At 49.7% G+C, this 23278-nt stretch overlaps 2 protein-coding genes across 11 annotated transcripts in view; one reads left to right on the top strand and one right to left on the bottom strand.

The window, feature by feature from the left end:
* Positions 1 to 229: 229 nt before the first annotated feature.
* LOC105494917 (transmembrane protein 53) lies at positions 230 to 21306 on the bottom strand. 5 transcript variants are annotated; one of them, XM_011763942.3, is made up of 4 exons: positions 20202 to 20614; positions 19303 to 19505; positions 6576 to 6697; positions 230 to 1259 (listed from the first exon to the last, which is right to left on the bottom strand). In XM_011763942.3, exon 4 carries the CDS (start codon positions 1221 to 1223, stop codon positions 609 to 611), a length of 615 nt encoding a protein of 204 aa, XP_011762244.1. In that variant the 5' UTR covers positions 1224 to 1259; positions 6576 to 6697; positions 19303 to 19505; positions 20202 to 20614; the 3' UTR covers positions 230 to 608. The 5 variants fall into 5 exon arrangements, with proteins under 5 accessions (XP_011762244.1, XP_011762242.1, XP_011762239.1 ...); XM_011763940.3 differs by lacking the exons at positions 19303 to 19505; positions 20202 to 20614 and adding an exon at positions 21168 to 21306; XM_011763937.2 differs by lacking the exons at positions 19303 to 19505; positions 20202 to 20614 and adding an exon at positions 20793 to 20989.
* Positions 21001 to 23278, top strand: part of ARMH1 (armadillo like helical domain containing 1) — a 53043-nt gene continuing 50765 nt past the window's right edge. For 4 of the 6 annotated variants that reach the window (XM_071094127.1, XM_071094118.1, XM_071094120.1 and 1 more), the window contains exon 1: positions 21198 to 21335. The gene's annotated coding sequence lies outside the window, so the exon portion shown is untranslated. The other 2 variants (XM_071094116.1, XM_071094115.1) reach the window with 2 other exon arrangements.

Here is a 23278-nt window from a genome sequence, read left to right as displayed (position 1 = left end):
CACACAGTTTTGTTAAGAAGGAAGATCTTGGCCAGGCGTGGTGACTCACACCTGTAATCCTAGCACTTTGGGAGGCTGAAGTGGGAGGGTCACTTGAACCTGCGAGGTTGAGGCTGCAGTGAGCCAAGACTGCACCATTGGACACCAGCCTGGGTGACAAGAGTGAGACCCTGTCTCGAAATAAATAGATAAATAAGTAAGTAAAGAAAAAAAGAGAGTAGGTCTCATGTTAAATGTTCTTACCACAGTTTAAATTTAAAAAAATCCACTAGGGCTCACCCTCAACACCCCCCTCCGTTTGTCAACCTTTCCAGCCTGCATGCCACAGGAATCAGCAGCCTGACTGTTGCTCTTGTCCAAAGACAAATGACTACAAGGCTTCCACAGACACATGCCCAGGCACTCCTGCCCTCTAGGATTCTGTGGTAAGCAGACCACCAGCAGACGGAGGCCCCCAGGAGACAGGCCCATAGGAATTTTCTACTTAGGGGACTGCAAAGTCCCAAAGGGCTACAGAGAGTTGAACCAGAAGAGTGCCCCACAGATGCAGGTTGTGGGGAGGCGTCAGACATTTATTTCTGGAGCAGAGGTGAGGTGGAGCAATGACCTCAGCAGTGGACACAGTTGCGCATGAAGTCGACACAGAGGCTTGTGTAGTAAGTAGGGTAGTCACGGAGGTGGCTGACGTGTGCAGATGACACAAAGTCCACAGAACGTGCCAGGACCCGACGTGCCAGGCGTGCCTCCACCATGCGTTCTACGTCTCTGGCCGAGACTACTTCGTCAGCCCTTGAGTAGAGGTAAAGTTCAGGCCAGCGAGAGCCCGCGTCCTGTAGCCTGTCATAGAAGTGGGTGTGGAAGAGGGCTGTGATGGGAGCAAGCAGGACGTGGAACAGGACAACCACCAGGGCAAAGGCCACCAGCAGCAACAGGCGCAGCACGGCAGCCCGGCGCTCCAGGATGGCTGCCAGGGCCCGCAGAGCCCCTACCAGGTTGCTGTCACCAGGAGCGCTGTCAAAGATGGTGCCCACCACACGCAGGTGACAGAAGCGACGGGTCTGCAGGAGCTCCAGCACGTAGCGGTACAGCATGACGCCACCGTTGCTGAAGACATGGAAGAGCAGGGGCTCCTTCTCAATCTCATAATCAAAGAGCAGCTCGAGCAGCTTCTGGGCCAAAACACGAAGTGAAGGGATGCCCAGCGACTCGGAGAAGAAGACCATGTGCCACGGGGCTGTGTATCGGATTACAATGCAGCCCTGGGGAGAGAGGCCTGGTCAGTCCTCACAGATGAGGTGGGGGTAGTGGGTACAAGCTAAGGTCAGAGGGGCCCAGCAACCCCAGCCTGCAGGACGTAAGCCATGGGCCCACAGAGTCAGCAATGCTCTGGGTCCTGCTTCAGCCTGAGCCCGCCAGCTCGCCGCCCACAGACACAGGTGCCTTCTGGCGGGGGAGGGTAGACTCAAGGCCCATTTTTGGACTAATTGCTTCATGCTGGCCAAGCCCTCTTGACCTGTAGTGGTATTTGAGGCCCAGAGCCCGAAGCATGTATTGGAGACATCTGGGCTGACCAGAGGAAGTGTCTTTACTCTGGTTCCCTCCTGTCTGCACCCCACCCTCCCATCCTAAGCCTTGCACATTTGGGGCGGGGCCTCACTGCTTGGCTATACCCTGCCTCAGCACCTCAGATCTGTACTGTCCCTGCCTCCCAGACACAAGTAGTACCCCCATGAGACCAGTACCCGAGAGGTGGCCTGCAGGCCCCAGCCCTGACCACCAGAGGCCACTTCTGAGCTAGACCCACATCACTGTCATCACTGGTCACTGTCACCTTTCCTCTCTCCCAGGCTCCTAAGAACAGGGTCCATACTCTCTGGACTCAGGGACCTGACACCCAAATGTCTCTGGTTCCTAGGCCTGGGATCACTCCTCATACTTGTTCTGAAATTCCAAATACAGTAAACACTTGTTCCCCAAATTCTAAAATCTGGGCCCAAACTCCCTGTAGGCTTCTATGCTCCTCATGCCTGGGCCAAGGGTGCCACAGTCTCCACACAGGTCCCCTTCTAGGTCAGTTAGAAAAGCCACCATGCCCGGCTCCTAATCCCCTCTCATCCTCCTGTTCCAGAGACAAAGGGCCCTTTGTAGGGGGAATGTGACTTTGGAGAGTGCTGGGGTCAGACAGGTCTGGGTTCAACTCCTGGCACCACTATGTATCAATAGTAAGAACAAGGAACAGCTTACTACTTTTTTGTTTTGTTTTTTTTTTTTTTTTTTTTTTTTTTGAGACGGAGTTTCACTCTGCCACCCAGGCTGGAGTGCAGTGGCCGGATCTCAGCTCACTGCAAGCTCCGCCTCCCGGGTTTACGCCATTCTCCTGCCTCAGCCTCCCAAGTAGCTGGGACTATAGGCGCTCGCCACCTCGCCCGGCTAGTTTTTTGTATTTTTTTAGTAGAGATGGGGTTTCACCATGTTAGCCAGGATGGTCTTTATCTCCTGACCTCGTGATCCACCCGTCTCGGCCTCCCAAAGTGCTGGGATTACAGGCTTGAGCCACCGCGCCCGGCTGGCTTACTACTTTCTGAGTCTGGGTCCCCATCTATAAGATTACGGTGAAATTGGGATAACACCCATCTCATAAGGTTATGGGTAAAATGAGATGGAAAAAAAAATGTATCTCAAATGACCAAAGCAGCACCTGACACAAAGTAAACTCTCAACTAATAGCAGCAGTAATTAGTGACGTGGTAGTAACAAGGAGAAAATCGTATGCCCACAGTAGTTAAATGACCCATGGCTAAACAGGGATGGTCAGCAGAGGTACCTTGCCATCAGTCGCCTGACCTCCTAGCCCTGGAGTGCCTAAGCATCCCTCCCAAGACTCTGAAGAGGAGGCTGCTTAAGGCTACCCACATTCTCCCAAATGCTCAAATCCGACAGAGGCCTTTCAGTCCCCATTGTATGTTTCTCCCTGGCAGCATCTGGAATCCCACACTCGTAGAAATATCTTGCAGCCCAGTCTCTTCAAGTCAGTAACATGAAAAAAAGGGGCTGTTCTACAGCCTGGACAACATAGTGAGACCCCATCTCTAAAAAAGAAAAAAAAAAATGGTCAGGCACAGTGGCTCATGCCTGTTATCCCAAGACTTTCGGAGGCCGAGGTAGGCAGATGATGAAGTCAGGAGTTTGAGACCAGCCTGACCAACATGATGAAACCCCGTCTCTACTAGAAATAGAAAAATTAGCCAGGTGTAGTGGCACATGCCTGTAATCCCAGATACTTGGGAGGCTGAGGCAGGAGAACTGCTTGAACCCGGGAGGCAGAGGTTGCAGTGAGCCAAGATCACGCCATTGCACTCCAGCCTGGGTGACAGAGCAAGACTCCATTTAAAAAAAAAAAAAAAAAAAAGAAGAAGAAGAAAAAAATATTAGCTTGGCGTGGTGGTGCATGCCTGCAGTCCCAGCTACTTGGGAGGCTGGAGGCAGGATGATTACTTGAGCCCAAGAGTTGAGGCTGCAGTGAGCTATGACTGCACCACTGCACTCCAGCCTGGGTGACAGAGCAAGACATTTAATCTAAAATCAGGTGGGGAGGGGAACAGTTCCGGATTTAAAAGAGCCTTAAGAAGAAACAAAATAACTAAATGCAATGTATGATCTTAGATTGGATCCTGGTTTGGGCACATCCACTGTAAAGGATGCTTTAGGGACAATTAGGGAATCTGAATATGGACTGGAAACTACATGAGATGAAACAAGAAGGTGGAGATCATGATCTGAAAAAAGCAGGATACAAAGCAGTACATTCAATAGGTCTCATGTAGGTAAAGAAAATATATGCTCCCCAAAAAAAGCTGGAAGGATATACACTAAGTGTAAATAGAGATCATCTCTAGGTGCTGGAACATGGTGTTTTCATTTTGTTTTGTTTTGCTTGTTTTGTTTGAGACAGGGTCTCACTCTGTCACCCAGGCTGGAGTCCAGTGGCACAATCACAGCTCACTGCAGCCTCAACTTTCCAGGCTCAGGTGATCCTCCCACCTCACACTGCCGAGTAGTTAAGACTACAGACATGCACCACCGTGCCTGGCTAATTTTTTTAATTTTTTTGTGGAGATCAGGTTTCACCATGCTGCCCAGGCTGGTCTCAAACTCCTGGGCTCAAGTGATCCTCCTGTCTCAGCCTCCCAAAGTGCTGGGATTACAGGCATGAGTCACAGCATCCACCCTGTTTTCTTTTAAATAATAAAATATTGGAGTTTTGGATTGGACTTTTTTTTTCTCTACATTCATCCTGTCCTCCCTATTGGAAAGTCTTCCTTTCCAAGACTACCCCCGCCCCAACCCTGCAACCTCAACACCTCTGCCTTCTCTGGGATCTTACTCCATCTACTTTCTCCCTCGTGCCTTCTGCCCAAATAGCATCTTTACTCCCGCCCTGTACAATGGTCCATTTCCCAAAGGCTCTTTCTGCAGATTCTGTCACACCTTCCTGGGTTTTCAGATCCATCTCTAGCCACTCCTCCTTTCCTCACAGCACCCTCTTCATCTTCCACTCCATTAAGTTTGGGTTCCTCAAGACTGTCCTAGGTCCCTCTTCTGTCCCTCTACACACTCCCTGGGGGATCTCATCCACTCCAGAGCCTATGGATTCTCTTCTAGTGTTCCTGTCTCAAAAAACACACTCCCCTCTACCCAGGAGGTACCCAGCCAGAAACCTGGCGAACCTGGGAATCTCCCTATCCCTGTGCCCATGCCCAGTCTCTCATTAAATTACCATTCTACCTCCTGACAAGCTCCTCAGTCCATCACCTTACCTCTACTGACGCTCCCAGCTCCAAGGTCCTGACTACCCTCTGTCCCTGGATCATGGCAAGCCCCTCTGAACTCATTTCTGGCTTCCAGCTCCGGCCCTCCAATCTCCCCGCTACTCTGCAGCAAGGGACTTGGTTTGTTTTGAGACAGGGTCTCGCTTTGTTGACCAGGCTGGAGTGCAGTGGTGCGATTTTGGCTCACTGCAACCTCCACCTCCCGGGTTCAAGCGATCCCTACCACCTCAGCCTCCCTGGTAGCTGGGACTACAGGTGTGCGCCACCATGCCCGGCTAATTTTTGTATTTTTAGTAGAGATGGGGTTTCACCATGTTGGCCAGGCTGGTCTCTAACTCCTAACTTCAAGTGATCTGCCTGCCTCGGCCTTCCAAAGTGCTGGGATTACAGACGTGAGCCACTGCGCCAGGCCAAGAGGGACTTTCTGATTCACGAATCTAACATCACATCCCTGCTTAAATCCCCTAAGGACCCCCTCCAAGCCCCACCTCTTGCCGGGTACCTGTCCCTTCGTTCTTCATCCCAGCCACACTTGACTATTCCTGGTCCCCTGCCTGCCCTCAAGGATCTCAGGCTAATAAAGAAGCCAGACAAGCCGAGCCCAGTGAGCAGAACGCAGAAGCAGCTGACTGCCCGCGGAGTGAGGCTGTCTGTAATCGGCAACACCAGAGCTCCAGCCTCGGAGCTGGGGAGAGGCTTCAAGCCCAGAACTACATTTTCCCCCAATCCCTCTGCCATTCCAGGGCCACCACACACCTCGGGCAGGTGGGATGTGGATGTGAGTGAGTGGAGGGATGCCGAGAGGAAGGGGGCTCAGCTGGCCTTTCTCCCAGGTGCCCCCCACTGCTCAGTCCAGGGCTTCCAGCTGGCAGTCGGAGCTGTCTGTATGGGTGCCCCAGCAGGAGGCTGTTTTGGGGAGAGATCTGGGGAGGAGAGGGTGGAGTTGGAGGCCCAAGATGTGAGACAGGCTTCCAAAATATAACCAGGTCCTGCTAAGGCCCTCTGCAGTTACCACAGTCTCGATATGCAACTCTTGGTTGGATGAGAAGCAGCATCATCTCTTTTCCAAGAGGCCCTACTAGTCTGGGAATGTGAAAGGTGCCATGGGCAGTCACAAGACAGAAACTCACCTGGTGGGAAAGGAGGAGGTCCTGGGAGTACAAGCTATGCCCAGATACCCAGTCCCAGCTCCTGCTGCCCGCAGAGGCACTGACCAGTTAACAGGGACGGAAGCCTGGGCCAACTCCACAACTGTGAGGCACATCAAGTGTGGGCTGCCCACTGTGGGAGGCAGGGAGGAAGGAAGGGGAAGCCATCAGGAGACCAAAGGGGTCACACCAGGCCACAGAGCCGGCAGCCAAGTGGGGATAATCCCACCAAGTCCCTATAACCCCATGGCCTTCCTCACAGTTTTTTGTTTGTTTGTTTGTTTGTTTTGAGACGGAGTCTCTGTCGCCCAGGCTGGACTGCAATGGCACAATCTCTGCTCACTGCAACCTCCACCTCCCAGGCTCAAGTGATTCTCCTGCCTCAGCCTCCCAAGTAGCTGGGATTACAGGCATGCACCACCATGCCAGCTAATTTTTGTATTTTTAGTAGAGACGAGGTTTCACCATGTTTCACCAAGCTTGGTTTCACCAGGCTGGTCTTGATCTCCACAGGCTGTTCTTAAAGCCATTCCCAGGCCTGCCTCAAAGGTGGTCAGCCCTCACGGCAGCTCAGGGGTGAGGGCACCAGAGTACTCACCCTTTTGTGGTAGATGGCGCTGTACTTGGCAAGGTTCTTGTCCTTGCAGCCACCCCAGCCCAAGAGAATCACCACAGGCTGCCGAGTTTCTGCCTCCTTCCCACCTGGGCTGGGGATGTTCTCTGAAACACAGATGTGGACTGTCAACACCAGAGCTGGGGTGGGGGCAGGGGTGACTGCCCAATCCAGAGCTAGCAGCACTCTGGCTGCTGCAGGCAGGGAACCAATGGGTGCCAGGCCCAGGCATCCTGCCAGCACGTATGCACCAGCTCCTACCCCATGTTGCTCCAGCTCCTTTCTGTCGGCCTCTCAGGAGGCACCGTGGGGTCACCGGACAAACCAACACAAGAGCACCTTTCTTTAGAGACTCGAAGACAGCCCAAGTGAGGAAAGTAAATACCTTCTCCATGCCCTTTCACCTTCTGATCCAGGGCTCAGCGAACTACAACCCCAGGGTCAAACTGAGCCCACTGTCTATTTTTGTATGGCCTGCGAGCTAAAATAATTTTCACATTTTTAAATGGTTAAAAAAAATCAAAAGAATATTTTGTGACACGTGAAAATTATATGGAATTTAAATTTCAGTGTCCACAAATAAAGTTTTATTGAAACATGCCACACTCATTATTTACTTAGGGTCTATGGCTACTTTTACGCTACGAGCAGCAGAGTGGAGTAGTTTCAACAAGATCAGGTGACTCGCACAGCCTAAAATATTGACTGGCCCTTTACAGAAAAAGTTTGCCAGCCCCTGTTCTAATTCCATGAGCAGATGGAAGAAGAGGGTCTTTTTTGAGATGGAGTCTTGCTCTGTCACCCAGGCTGGACGGCAGTGGCACAATCTCAGTTCAGGGCAACCTCCATCTCCTGGGTTCAAGCAATTCTCCTGCCTCAGCCTCCTGAGTAGCTGGGATTACAGGCGCCCACCACCACGTGCAGCTTTTTTTTTTTTTTTTTTTTTTTTTATAGTAGAGGAGTTTTGCCATGTTGGCCAGGCTGGTCTTGAACTCCTGACCTCAAGTGATTTGCCCACCTCAGCCTCCTGGGAAGAAGAAGGTCTTAAAAGGAGAAATGGATGGGACAGTGCAGGCAGGGACATGAGTTTGACTGACTCTGACCTGTACCAAGCCATCTACCCTGTCCTGCCAGAGAATAATAACAGCCTATATTTATTGAGGTTTAACCCTTATAACAATACTCTAAGGAAGGTCCTCTTATTACAGATGAAGAAACTGAGGCAGAGTGAGGTTAAGGTACTTGTCTAAGCAAAGTGTAGGGCTGGGAATCTGGTCCCTGCTCCCCACCCTAAACTACTCCAGCACCATCTGTGCTGCCACCCCATCCACAGCTGGTGATATGCTAAGAGGCACAAGCCAGCCGCCACCACAACCAGGGCTGCCTTTAACGAAGCCTCCCTGCAACCTTGTCAAACAGACCTCATCTCATTTCCCCTGCAAAGTGAATACCCACCCCCTCAGGGGGACTTCTGTACAAGGACCGTCTGTAGCCAGTTAATCTGCCCTCCCAAAAGGGCCGGCATGTACCCTTCCAAGGACCAAGCCACTTGGCTATGCTCAGCTGCCACCCTGAAATTTATGGATGCCGGTGGTGACCTGGCAACAGTAAATTTCAAGGCTAGTTAAGAGGATGGTAAATATAAATCACTAACCTTTGGACAAAAGGAAGACAACAATTTCCTGTGGAAATTAATGTGATTGAAAAGTTCAATGTTCCTGCTCTCTAGTGGTAGTGACTCCGGCCTTCGGAGATTAACTGCCCGCAGCGGTGGGGGTCCCAGGCCTGGTTGCAACTCAGCCTGGAGCAGAAGCTGCCAAAGCCTCAGTCCCCTGCTGACACCTGCCAGCCCTCCCGGCCTCCATGGTTGCTGGCTCGGCCTCTGATGAGGGACAGTCCCACAGGTCTATCTCAAGCAGCTCCAAATATTCTCACTACTTTTCTCAGCCTAGTGTCCCCATCATCTGCCAGATGGCTCTTCACCTGCACTGGCCTTTCTGGTGGAAAGGCCCTGGGCCTCAGTGGGGTCCCAGTCCAACCTTGCTGGGTATGACTCTGCCCACGAGGCTCGGGCTGCGGCGGCCTCAGGGAGGGTAATCAGCAGCTACCGTTTGAACCTGCTTTTCCATTTCCAAGACCCAGTAACTCGATTTCCAAGACCCTGTTCTGGGAGGCTCCCTTACCTCTGCAGCTCTCTGAGAACAGGTTCCCCTTCCCCTGCCTACAGGGTTTCTCCCACGTGCCACCACCGAGACACCAGCAAAGGGCTTTGGGATTTATCGCCACAGAGAAAGCAACCAAAGGAGGTCACATCCCCTGGTGGCCACGGGATGTCAAGGCCAGCCCCCACCAGCAGAGATGGTGTACTCCCAATTGCCAGAGGTTCAAACAGCTGCTGCTGGGCTTCCCAACTGCCCCTCCTCCTGAGGCTGGGATTTGTAACTCCGTTTTGCTGGCAACCTTGGCTTTACCAACTCAGGCAGGAATGACTCTTCATCCTCCATGAAGGTGAAGAAACCCTCAGAATACTGGCACCCTGGACAGACTGCCTACTCCCATAGCCCAAGCTTTCTGTAATATTCTTTATTGATTTCTTTATTTTTGGAGACATGGTCTCGCTTTGTTGCCCAAGCTGGAGTGCAGTGGCACAATCACAGCTCACTGCAGCCTCACTCTCCTTGGGCTCAAGCGATCCTTCTACCTCTGCCTTCTGGGTAGCTGGGACCACAGGCACGCGCCACCATGCCCGGCTCATTTAAAAACGCTTTTGTTGTTGTTGTTTGAGAAGGAGTTTCACTCTGTTGCCCAGGCTGGAGTGAGTGGCGTGATCTTGGCTCACTGCAACCTCCACCCCCTGGGTTCAAGCGATTCCCCTGCCTCAGCCTCCTGAGTAGCTGGGATTATAGGCGCCCACTACACCTTGCTAATTTTTTTATTTTCAGTAGCGACGGGGTTTCACCACATTGACCAGGCTGGTCTCAAACACCTGAGCTCAGGCAATCCACCCGCCTCAGCCTCCCAAAGTGCTAGATTACAGGCGTGAGCCACCGCGCCTGGTCAAAAGTAATTGCTGTGGCTATTGTTATTTACTGCCACATCAGGATCATGATTCTTCCACCCTCTTGTACAAACTCCTCCCCTTTTTTTACTTATTCTACTGGCGATATCACCCTCTTCCCATCCTGCTGCTGACATCTCCAGGCCTCTGGCAGCTAACTTTGAGGCACTGAAAACTTTGGCCCCTGGCTGGATCTCCCACTCTATTCAGACTTAACAGAATCCTGTACAACCAATCAAATATACCTTGTTCCTAAACCATTACAAACTTCTCCAGCAAAAAGTGCTAACACACACAGCATGATATGTCAGGCACTATTCTAAGCATTTTACATATCAACTCATTTATTATTCACAACACGCCGGTAATCCCAGCACTTTGGGAGGCCAAAGCAGGCAGATCACTTGAGTCCAAGAGTTCAAGACCAGGTTAGGCAACATGGCGAAACCTCATCTCTACAAAAATTAGCTTGGCAAGGTGGCACATGCCTGTAGCCCCAGCTCCTTAGGGTGCTGAGGCAGGAGGATAGCTTAAGCCCAGGATATCAAGGCTGCAGTGAACCAAGATCATGCCACTGTACTCCAGCCTGGGTGACAGAATGAGACCCTATTATGAAGGAAAAAAAAAAAAAAAAAAAAAGGCCAGGTGCAGTGGCTTATACCTGTAATCCCAGCAATTTGGGAGGCCAAGGCGGGCTGATCACCTGAGGTCAGGAGTTTGAGACCAGCCTGACCAACATGGAGAAACCTAATCTCTACTAAAAATACAAAAATTAGCCAGGCGTGGCGGCGCATGCCTGTAGTCCCAGCTACTCTGGAGGCTGAGGCAGGAGAATCACTTGAACCCGGTTGCGGGGAGGTTGCAGTGATCACGCCATTGCACTCCAGACTGGGCAACAAGAGCAAAACTCCATCTTTAAAAACAAAAACAAAAACAAAAAAAATTGCAATACTCTTATGAGCAAGAATTCTCATTTTACAGACAAAAACCTGAGGCACATAGGAAACGGCTTGCTCAAGGTCACATAACTACCAAGCAGTGAAGCTGAAATCCAAACCCAGGTGGTCTAACTCTAAAGGCCAGCTTGTATCCGCTACCCTAGCCAGCCCTTTAGCTAACAAAACCATCTCCATCACCTCAGCTCCAAACCTGCATACACGGCTGCCTCCTGTACATCAAGAGACCCCATAATGACCTCATCTGCCTGCTTCTCCCAGCCACAACTTCAATATATGCTGCATCATTTGGTCTTGCAACCACCCTAGGAGTTAGCTACTATTACTATCCCCATTTTACAGTTGAGAAAACTAAAACACAGAGAGGGGAAGTCCCTTTCCCCCAAAAGCACACAGCCAGGAAGCAGCAGAGCCAGCGCCCACTCTCCAGACCAGCGTGCTCTGCCGCCTCCACCACCGCGACCTTGTGCGTGCTCTCTGCTCTCCAGCCCACAATGCTGATGCTCCGTGTTCATGCCGTGCTAATGCCCATTCCACCTACAGAGTCAGCTCACTGCTTACTTCCAGGAAGCCTTCCCTGATGCCCTCCCCAACCCCTTCTCACCACCCCCCACCCCAAACCATCAGACTGAGAGAGCTGCCCCTCCTCTGTAGTGTCACAGCACCCACCACCACACCAGTACACTTAACACACGCTGCACTGACAGTGTTCATCAGGAACAGGTGGAAGGCTACCATAAAATTCAACGCAAGAGATGCCGAAGGCCTGAACCAGAGCAGTGGAGAGACAGATAGGGAGGGGTAGAAATGACAGGGAGAAAACAGTCACAAGAAGTCTCAAAAACATGCAATCTTTGCCAGCACGGTGGCACAAGCCTATAATCCCAGCACTTTGGGAGGCTGAGGCAGGTGGATCACCTGAGGTCAGGAGTTTGGGACCAGCCTGACCAACATGGGGAAACCCCGTCTCTACTAAATACAAAAAATTAGATGGGCGTGGTGGCGAGCTACTCGGGAGGCTGAGGCAGAGAATCACTTGAACCCAGGAGGCGGAGGTTGCAGTGAGCAGAGATTGCGCCACTGCACTCCAGCCAGGGCAACAAGAGCAAAACTCCATCTCAGAAAACAAAAAGAATAACCATGCAATCTTGGTAATTCCACTTATAAGAAAGAAAAATGTTAAATAATAGAGAAGTATTCAATAATACATTAAGCAGATCACAGATATAAATGTAAGAGCTGAAACTACAAAACCGTTAGAAGAGAACATAGGAGTAAATCTTTGGATTAGGTAGCAGTTTCATAGACATGCCACCAAAAGTATAAGGAACAAACAAACAAAAGAGATAAATTGAGACTTCATCAAAATAAAAACTTTTTACTTCAAAGGACATAATCCAAAAAAAAGTGAAAAAAAGAAAAATCCCACAGCATGGAGAAAGTATTTGCAAATCATGTATCTTATAAGGAAGTAATATCCAGAATACAGAGAAAACTCTTAAAACCCAACAGCAAAAAGTAAACCCAACTCAAAAATGGGCAAAGGACCTGAATATATTACGCAGGTCCTTCTCCAAAGAAGATTTACAAGTGGCCAATAAGCACACGAAAAGATGCTCCACATCATAGCCATTAGGGAAACCAAAATCAAAACCACTATGAGGTATCTCTTTATACCCAGGATGGCTATAATTAAAAAGTCAGATAATAAACAAGCGTTGGTTGTGGATGAAACCAGGACCCTCACACACTGCTGGTGGGAATGCATAATGGTGCAGCCACTTTGGAAAACAGTATGGCAGATCCTCAAAAAAATTAAATGTAGAGTTACCACATGACCCCACAATTTCACTCCTAGGGATATATCCAAGAGAACTAAAAACATACATCCACATGAAAACTTTCCCATGAATGTTCATAGCAGTCATAATAACCAAAAGGTGGAAACATTTCTCCTATCATCTGTGAATAGATAAACAAAATGTGATACATCCATACAATTAAATACTATTCAGTCATAAAAAGGAATGAAGTACTAATACATGTGATAGCATGCATGAACCTTGAAAACATCATTCTAAGTGAAAGAAGTCAGATACAAAGGGCCACATATTATATGACTTCATTTATATAAAATATCAAGAATAGGCAAATCCATACAGAATGAAAGATTAGTGGTTGCCAAGGGCTGGGGGGAGGAGGGAATGGACAGTGACTACTAACCGGAATGGGGTTTCTTTTTCATATGATGAAAATGTTTTGGAATTAGATGGCAGTGATACTCTTACAATTCTGTGAATATTCCAAAAGCCAGTGAATTGTACTTTTTTTTTTTTTTTTTTTTTTTGAGACAGGGTCTCGCTCTGTCACCCAGGCTGGAGTGCAGCAGTAAGATCATGGCTTACTACAGCCTCAACCTCCCAGGCTCAAGCGATCCTCCCACCACAGCCTCCTGAATGGTAAGACTACAGGCACATGGTACCACGCCTGGCTAATTTTTTATTTTTTGTAGAGACAGGGTCTTACTATGCTGCCCACGCTGGTCTTGAACTCCTGGGCTCAAGCAATCCTCCCACCTTAGCCTCCCAAAGTACTGGGATTACAGGCATGAGCCACTGCACCTGGCCAGAAGTACACATTTTTAAAGGGTGGATTTTATGGTATATAAATTATTTCTCAATAATGCTATTATTTTTAAAAATAATAGTAATACATTAAATGAAAACACAAGTTATAAAGCAATATCATAACAGAATACCCCTATACACACACATACTACACAAACACACACTTTTTTTGTTGTTTTTGACAGTCTCACTCTGTCACCCAGGTTGGAGTGCAGTGGTGCAATCATGGCTCACTACAACCTCCGTCGTCCGGGTTCAAGCGATTCTCCTGCCTCAGCCTCCCTAGTAGCTGGGATTACAGGCGCCCACCATCACACCTGGCTAATTTTTGTAGTTTTAGTAGAAACAGGGTTTCACCATGTTGGCCAGGCTGGTCTCGAACTCCTGACTTCAGGTGATCTGCCTACCTCGGCCTCCCAAAGTGCTGGAATTACAGGCATGAGTCACCGCGCCCAGCCACATATTTTTTTATGCATAGAAAAAAATACATCAAATATTAATAGCAATTATTTCTGGGATTAGAGCCAATTTCCTTTTCATGATTTTTTTCCTGTTTTCTAAAATCAGTATGTATAACTTCTGCAATGAGAGTTAAAATATTATCTCAAACAACAGGGCAGGTGGTCCAGCAGAGTCAAAAGCAGTTGGGAAGTCAAAAAGGCCAGGGATGCCCAGCAGCCCCTCAGCAATGCGGAAGGATTCTTTTCAACCCTCGCACTTCTCGAGTACCCGACAAAACAATTTAATCTCACAAGCTCCCTGTCCTCTAGAATTTCTCAACAAATAACACTGACACAGATAGTGTAAGAATTACAAATACATATATTGTACAACAGTTCAAGTCATAAAACTCAAGCACAAATTAGATTGTGTATATCCCAGGGGCATATGGGGAAGACAAAGGAAAGGGCTGATAAGGCTTAAGGGTCTGCTGCACAACATGTACTGTTTATTTGGAAGCCGGAATGAAAATAGAAACTATGTTATCTTTTCAAAATGCAAAAAAGCCGGGCACCGTGGCTCACGCCTGCAATGCCAGCACTTTGGGAGGCCGAGGCGGGCGGATCACGAGGTCAGGAGACCATCCTGGCGAACACTGTGAAATCCCGTTTCTACCAAAAATACAAAAAATTAGCCGGGCGAGGTGGCGGGTGCCTGTAGTCCCAGCTACTCCGGAGGCTGAGGCAGGAGAATGGCGTGAACTCGGGAGGCGGAGCTTGCAGTGAGCTGAGACTGCGCCACTGCACTCCAGCCTGGGCGACAGAACAAGATTCCCTCTCAAAAATAAAATAAAAATAAAAATAAAATAAAATGCAAAAAATTAAAAGATTCTTAATTTTCTCTACTGGGTATTTCTCTACCCAGAAATATTTTCTAGTGTCTCACAGTTCCTATATTTAAACCAAATTTTTTTTCTTCTTTGAGTCAAGGTCTTTCTGTGTTGCCCAGGCTGGAGGGCAATGGCACAGTCATGGCTCACTGCAGCCTCAACCTTTCAGGCTCAGGTAATCCTCTTACCTCAGCCTCCCAAGTAGCTGGGACTATAGGCAAGCACCACCATGCTCAGCTAATTTTTGTATTATTTTGCAGAGACAGGGTTTGGCCATGTTGCCCGGGCTGGTCTTAAACTCTCGGGCTCAAGCAATCCACCTTCCTCGGCCTCCCAAAGTGTTTGGAATTACAGGTGTGAGCCACTGTACCCAGCCAAATTACTTTATTTTTTATTTACTTTTTTTTTTTTTTTTTTTTTTTTGAGACGGAGTCTTGCTCTGTAGCCCGGGCTGGAGTGCAGTGGCCGGATCTCAGCTCACTGCAAGCTCCGCCTCCCGGGTTTAGGCCATTCTCCTGCCTCAGCCTCCGGAGTAGCTGGGACTACAGGCGCCCGCCACCTCGCCCGGCTAGTTTTTTGTATTTTTAGTAGAGACGGGGTTTCACGGTGTTAGCCAGGATGGTCTCGATCTCCTGACCTCGTGATCCGCCCGTCTCGGCCTCCCAAAGTGCTGGGATTACAGGCTTGAGCCACCGCGCCCGGCCTTTATTTACTTTTTAAAAGAAGAGCAGAGCAGAGTAGCATAGTATCTAAGAGTACATACTGTACAAAATCATATCTCAGTTCAAATCTCTGCCTCTGCCACTTAATAACTATGACACGGACCTTAATCAAGTTCTCTAAGCATCAATTTCCTTATCTGTGAAATGGGGATAATGATACAAAGAATTAAATAAGATAATAGCTATAGAGGGCTTAGCATGGTGCCTGGCAGAAGGAAAGAGTTCAATAAATTGAAATTATTATTACTTCACGAGTAATGCATACTCACTGTAGAAAAAGTAGAAAATGAGTATCTAATAAAATTGGAATCATATTGTTTGTAATCTGCTTTCTTCCGTTCGGCAATATATTGTGAACATTTTTCCCTGTCAGTTTATATATTTCTACACCATTACTTTTAGTGGCTTCAGAGAGGCTATAGAATGTTTCATAATTTATGGTGACCAAATCTCCCATTATTGGATATGATGCTGTTTCCAATTTTTTGCTGTTATAAAAATACTTTAATGGACACTCCTTTCTTTTTGCATGTCCCTAATTGTTTCCTAGAAATGGCATCATATTCAGGCAGCCCCTCCTAATGGCAACTGAAATCTCGACGGGCACAAGCCCTGGAGTAAGGCTCTTAAGCTGAGATCTGGAATTACTTTGGGCAAGACACTTTACCTCCCCACGAGCGTCTGTTCTTCATCTGTAAAACAGGATTAAGGGTTCTCCCTACTTCACAAGGTGGTTGTGAGGATTAATAAAATAATGAAAGGAGCTCCTGGTGGGCCTGGCATGTGGATAGAACATGGTTAACAGTGTAAGTACCACAGACACTCAGAGAAAGAGGCCTGCGAAGAGGCCTGGATCTCAAATCCAGAGTCTAGTACAGCACTGGCACCTGGCATAGAGCAGACACTTGGAAACCAAGACACCTGGTTCTTTTTTTTTTTTTTTTTTTTTTGAGACAAAGTTTTGCTCTTGTTGCCCAGGCTGGAGTGCAATAGCACAATCTTGGCTCACCACAACCTCCGCCTCCCGGGTTCAAGCGATTCTCCTGCCTCAGCCTCCTGAGTAGCTGGGATTACAGGTACGCACCACCACACTTGGCTAATTTTGTATTTTTAGTAGAGACGGGGTTTCTCCATATGGGTCAGGCTGGTCTCCAACTCCTGATCTCAAGTGATCCGCCCACCTCGGCCTCCCAAGGTGCTGGGATTACAGGCGTGACCCACCACGCCTGGCCAGAAAGTGTTCTTATCTAGAGGTGAAAGAAAAGAGATAATGATTCCAAAAATAAACACAACTCCTCTGTATTTAAAAAAAAAAAAAAAAAAAAGGCCTTTGGGATCCTTGCAGACAAGCCAAGGATCAAATCCCAAATGACTTTGCCTGGGTCTTTGACGTCTGTCCGTCATGACAGTTCTTTAGGTTTTCATCTCATTCTCCACCCATAAAAGCACAGAGCAGCCTCCTGCCAGGCCCCTTTTCCCTCCAGCCACTTGCTGTCCCCCCTCAGGGCTTTACTTCTGGACTTTCTCCCATCTAAGTTCCAAGCAGACCTAACACTGCTTAGCTTCTGGATCAGCATGTTCAAGGTGGTATGGCCGTGGACTTGATTTCGGCACTTTCTGCTGCTCACCGGGGGTCTGTGAGCCCTCCTGAAGCTTCAGGTCCAGCTTGGGCTGCTCTTCTCCAGGAAGCCTCCCCACCACAGGGCCCACCATGGTGGTCCAGACCCTTTAGCACTGTTTCTTGGGTGCCCGTGACGACTTCCTGAGGGTTAAGATGATGTCTATATTTCTTTGATCTCAGTCAGTGGTGAGCAAAAAAGGCACACAGTAAAACCTGGGGAGCAAAAGTCCCCTCACGTCCGCTCTCTGTGATCCCCTTAAGACCTTCTGTTTACTCTAAGAGCAAAATGTTTGTCCCAGGCCCAGGCCCCAGCCCCATTAATTCTATGAATGAATTATGTTTTTATGTTTACTGAACATGAGAGCCACATGGTGCCTTTAGAAGGCTGCCGGCCTACGAGCAAGTCACAGAGGGGATCTAGGTGGGACTTGGCTGACCATTCTCTGGATGGGAGGAGGGGTGGCACGGCCTGGGCCTGGGATGTCAGAGCAGCTCTGGCTTGGGCCTACGGTGCTGCCAAGTGATTCCATTCAGCTCACTTGGCACCTCATCCCTCCCAGGCCCCAGTGACAGTGAGTGAAGCCATCAAAAACATGACAACAGGAAAATATAGTGCTTATGGGAGCCCCAGGAGAGACCCTTTCCAAATGAAATGAAGTAAGAGAGGGTATTGAGAGAGTGAGGGATCACTGGCCTGGGAAAAAGAGAGGGAAGGCAGATTCTGGGTCAAAGCACCAGCTTTAGCAAAGGCCTGGGCAGACGACCATCAGCATGGGCAGCCATAGGTACTGGCTGGTAGGATTCCCAGCAGGAGGATTTTGGGCTGCCAAGCCTGACCTACAAGACCCAGGGCTCTGAATGACCCCAAATCTGCAGCTGCCTTCCAGCTAGCTAATGTGCCAGCATCAGCTTCTCTGTCAGCTCACAGCAGTGATGGGCTCTGTGGTTTTGATTTTCAAATACAGGGGAAAAGTAATTTCAGGCCAGGTGCAGTGGCTCATACCTGTAATCGTAGCACTTTGGGAGGCTGCGATAGGAGGACTGCTTGAGCCCAGGAGTTTCAAACCGGTCTGGGCAACCTAGTAAGACTCTGTCTCCATATATGAAAATGAAAAATTTTTTTAAACTGAAAAAAAAAAAAAGTTTTTAAAGGCTGGGCACAGTGGCTCACGCCTGTAATCCCAGCACTTTGGGAGGCTGAGGCGGGTGGATCACCTGAGGTCAGGAGTTCAAGACCAGCCTAACCAATATGGTGAAACCCCTGTCTCTACTAAAACTACAAAAAGTAGCCAGGCGGGGTGGTGTGTGCCTGTAGTCCTAGCTACTTGGGAGGCTGAGACAGGAGAATTGCTTGAACCTGGGAGGCAGAATTGCTTGAACCTGGGAGGCAGAGGTTGCAGTGAGCTGAGATCGCGCCACTGCACTCCAGCCTGGGTGACAGAGGAAGACTCATCTCAAAAACAAAAAAAGTTTTTAAAAAGTAATTTCAGAAATGAAATATGACTGTCCTACACACTTCTCCACCATTAAACAGTAATTGCAAATGACAGACGATCTCTGGGCTCCAAAAGACTGTCACTCTATGAGGCCATGTTGGCCTGGAGGGAAGCTCTACAGATAGGAAGCAAACTGATTCAGGGGACCACAGTGTCGTGATCTCCTTCTGAGGGGTTTGACAACCTCTAGCTCACCTCTGGAGCATGCACTGTGAGAGGCAAGGACGATGAATTAAAGCCAGTCAGGAGGAGCAATATGGAGAAGAAACAACTGAAGGCCTTGGAAGTGTTTCTCTTGGAGGAAATGTGAAGGCACAAAGCCATCCTCTTGAAGACAGGAAGCGAGATTCCTTGCTCTGTATCGTTCCCACCACAATGCTCTAGCCCTGCAGTCAGCACATCATTTTGAAACCACCTGCTTATAAATTCACTCCACTCCCCAAAACCTCAGCTCCTTGGGCGTGTGAGCCACTTCTGAGGCGCCAACAACAATCCCACGGCCAGGACACAGCAAATGCTGAACTGAGAGCGGAAATGACAGGAAGGCCTACTGTGGCTCAAGAAAGGGAAGTGCTTTCTAACAATCCCAGCTGCCTCCAACAGGCTAGGATGTTTGGGCAGAAGCATCCCCTCAGGGAACGATCGGCTAGCAGTGGAATGCACTCATGCCAACGGAGGGATGCAGGACAAAACAGTCCCTGAGATTTCTTCCAGTTCTAAGACCCAGCCTCCTGGAACAGCAAAGGGAGACATAGGATCGCGCCACTGCACTCCGACCTGGGTGACAGGGCAGACTCCATCTCTTAAAAAAAAAAAAGAAAGGGGGACGGAGGGGGAACCATAGGGGAAGCAATGCAATGGCAGCACCCTCACTGTACCAGGGACACACATCCAAACGCTACCTCGTAACCCTTGCAATCCCACGAGGAGGCAGGCACTAGTGCTGTTCCCATTTCACGGTGGAGGAATCTGAGGCTCGAGGAGGTTCAGTAACTTGCCAAAGACACATAACTAGTAGGACGTGGAGCTGAAATGCGAACCAGGACCACCAGGCTGCCCTCCTGGCTGTGCAGAAGGCAGCTCCAGCCCGTCGCTGCCGAAAGTGCTCCAAAGGAAATAATATTAACTGACTTCATGGCTTGTTGACGCCAAAACATGTCCGAAGTATTTTTACATCTATAAACCCAAAAGTGCTAAGCCAACAGCTCCAGCTCTAGGGGAAAACAGCTGGTCTGGGGCCATCTGTTCTGTGGGAGCCTAAGGGCTGCCCTCTCCTAGACTCTAACCAAAGAACATGAGATGCTACAGAAGGGGTCTGGGAAGGTCTGAAGGAGTTAAATTTTATGGAGAGCAGAGCATAAGATCAAACCTTTGCATTAGGAAGATCACTGTGGTAGCAATTTAAGAGGCTGGGCTGCAGGCAGTCAGACAGGAGGTGTGAAGGCGGTGCTGGACTAATGCAAGTGAGGGATACTCTGGCCTCAGGCTGATCATACTTTAAGGCCCTTCTGCCAGAATTCCCAGAGAGACCAAACTTTCCACTCTCTGGGCCCCTATCTACTCACACTGTCATGGACGCGGGCCTGCTGTCAAGCCTACTAATTTTGTGGAGCCTCCTACATGTCTTTCTTTAACGTTAAGGAGAGAAACAATGCTGATGGTAAATGCCAATTACTGAACTCGCTCCATGCCAGGCCCTTTACACAATCTCCAGATGGCCCCAACAGCCCTGTGAGGAAGGTTACTATCCCTATCCCTGTTTCGCAGAGGAGGAAACTGAAGTTTAGAGAAGGTAGCTTACCAAAGGTCATCCAGCTCCTAAAGAAAGGAGTCAGGATTTCTATCGAGTTCTACCTGACGGCAGAGACTGCACTGTTAACCACTGCCAAGAAGAGTGGAGAGGGACGGCTAAGGGTTCTGAGTCCCGGGCTTCTGCGAGGACCGGTGACCCCGCGAGGCTCCCCTTCCACGCCTTCGGGAAAATAATAAGTGATACCCCCAGCCACAACCGCCGAAGAAATGCTAGATGTGGGAAGCCCAATCCCAAACAAAGGAATCAGGAGGGATCCAGCTTTCGGCAGCCTTCAGCTATGATAAGTGATTAAAGGGTATGGACCTGAGCACCCCGGGCAGGAAAGACAAAAAAAAGGGGTCCCAAGCGAGCAGCTGACTCGGGGCAGAGGCGGGGCTCGCCAGGGAGGAACACTCTGGGGCGGGGCTTACGAGGGGCGGGGCTCTCTGAGCCTCTCTAAGTCTAGGACCTGCCGGACCCTATGAGGGGGCGGCCCGCGGGAGGGCGGGGCCGCATGAGGGGCGGGGCTACAGCTGCGCTCGCAACCCACGGATTCATGAGGTCACCTCCCCGCGCCCGGACCCAACCCTCATTCCATACTCTGGCTCCAGCAGGGTTGATCTGGGATCTCGATGGTGTAGTCCAGCTCTGCCGAGGCCATGGTGAAGGCGCCGGCCCCGAGCACGGGCCTCCAGCCGGAACTCTAGCTTGCGCACCCTTGCCTCACCCGGGCGCCTCCTGGGCGCCGCCCAATCACCACACACCTCCCCCGACACGGCCCAATCCCTGCGCCGCGCTCTGTGACCTCCCGCCTTAGCAACCACCAAGTCTCTTCCAGAGCCTCTCGCCTCACCCCACTAGCTCGGCCCTAGCAACCGTGCCCCGCCCCTGTTGCTGGCCCGCAGCCATTGGCTAACTCGCTTGATCTGGATCAGGTATTGGTCAGCCGGGGCGCCGGTCAGGAAAAGTCCGCACCCTCTTATGTAGGTGAGAGGAGGCTGGAGACTTGCTGTATTCTGGGAATGGGCAGGGTCGCTCGTCCGAACAGAGTCCTGTCCTACGCGGCGGAAGCGTGTGCCCTTTGACTTGCATCGTCTAGCTACCTCTGCCATCCTCTACCAGCCGCAGCTCCGAGGGCTGGAGGTAGAAAAACGTACAAAACGGCCTAGGGGGCGCGTGCCGACCCAACCTCCACCCAGTGGGGTCGAGGCATATTCTGGATGGATGGATGCATGGATGGATGGATGGATGGATGGATGGATGGATGGATGGATGGGTGGGTGGGAGGCAGTCTTCAGTTGATGACTTCAGAGAATGCCCTGTTGATAGGATCCACCGAGGAGCTGGGAGTGCAACTTTCTTGCATTTATCTATATTTACATACTGTGTGCCAGTATATTTACATACTATGTGCCAGAGACTGGGTGGGCTAAATAAGGTTCCTTAGGCCCTAGTGAGGATCAAGCTTTGGCCCTCTCTCTCCCATGTCTTAACGGGAGAGGGAGAGAAACCACGCACGAAGCAACTCTGATTCTGCATGTGAGATAAATACTACAGAAGAGTAAGGATTTGAGGAGCTCATAATCAGAGAAGGGGCATTTCTGGCAGTGTGATTGGCTCTTGAGCTGGGTCTTGAAAGACTTTTAGAGATAGGGAGGGGGAAAGACTCTGTATGCCAGGCGCGGTGGCTCAAACTCGTAATCCCAGCACTTTGGAAGCCCAAGACGGGAGAATGGTTTGAAGGAGTTCAAGACCAGCCTGGGCAACATAGTGAGACCTTCATCTCTACAAAATAAAAATTTTTTAAATTAGCGAGGCATGGTAGCTCATGCCTGAAGTCCCAGCTACTTGGAAAGCTGAGGTGGGAGGATCACTTGAGTCGGGGAGGTCAAAGCTGCAGTGAGCCATGATTGTGCCACTGCACTCCTGCTTGGGTGACAGAGTGAGACCCTGTCTCAAAAAACAAAACAAAGAGTCCGGTGTGGTGGCTCACGCCTGTAATCCCAGCGCTTTGGGAGGCTGAGGTGGGCAGATCACTTCAGGTCAGGAGTTCAAGACCAGCCTGGCCAACATGGCAAAACCCCATCTCTACTAAAAATACAAAAATTAGCCAGGCATGGTGGTGGGCACCTGTAATCCCAGCTACTTGGGAGGCTGAGGCAGGAGAATGGCTTGAACCCGGGAGATAGAGGTGGCAGTGAGCCGAGATTGTGCCACTGCACTCCAGCCTGGGTGACGGAGTGAGACTCCATCTCAAAAACAAAAAAAGACTCCCTTCAGGAGCTCAAAGAGGTGAATGTGCCAGAAATTACATGAAGCATACCCTAGCCAGGCTAGAGACTCATGTGAGGGGAACCTTGGAAAATTAGACCCAGATCCTGGAGAGTCTTTGATGCCAAGCTCAGCTTTGTGCTTACAGGTAGATCTTGCTGATGGTAAAAATTTTCCAATGCATTTTACACCCATGAGCACAAGGGCTTAGACTTTATCATTAAGACAGCAGGGAGTCATTGCAGGGCTTTAAGCAGGGGAGTAACAATCAGATTTGTGTCTAGAAAGATTAGTGCAGGGGGCCAGGCAAGGTGGCTCATGCCTGCAATCCCACCACTTTGGGAGGCCAAGGCAGGCAGATCACCTGAGGTCAGGAGTTTGAGACCAGCCTGGCCAACATGGCAAACCCTCGTCTCTACTGAAAATACAAAAATTACCTGGACATGGTGGCGGGTGCCTGTAATCCCAGCTACTCGGGAGGCTGAAGCAGGAGAATCGCTTGAATCCGGGAGGCGGTGGTTGCAGTGAGCCAAAATCGCACCACTGCGCTCCAGCCTGGGCAACAGACCGAGACTCCCTCTCAAAAAAAAGAAAGATTAGTGCAAGAACTGGATTGGGGATTGGGAGAAGGAGGGAGACCAGTTAGGAGGTTGTTTCAGTAGTGGGGAAGGATTATGGTAGCATAAAGCATGGAGTGGCAGCTGAAATGGAAAGGGCAGAATGAATTCCTTAGACACCTACAGCAAGAAAAAACTGGACTTGGTTACTGATTGGGTATGGGGAAGTAAGGGAAATGAAGGATGACTTCTAGATTC

This window comes from Macaca nemestrina, chromosome 1 (assembly GCF_043159975.1).
Source record: "Macaca nemestrina isolate mMacNem1 chromosome 1, mMacNem.hap1, whole genome shotgun sequence".
Classification (NCBI taxonomy): Eukaryota; Metazoa; Chordata; class Mammalia; order Primates; family Cercopithecidae; genus Macaca; species Macaca nemestrina.
This window is presented reverse-complemented; position numbering and strand designations above follow the sequence as displayed.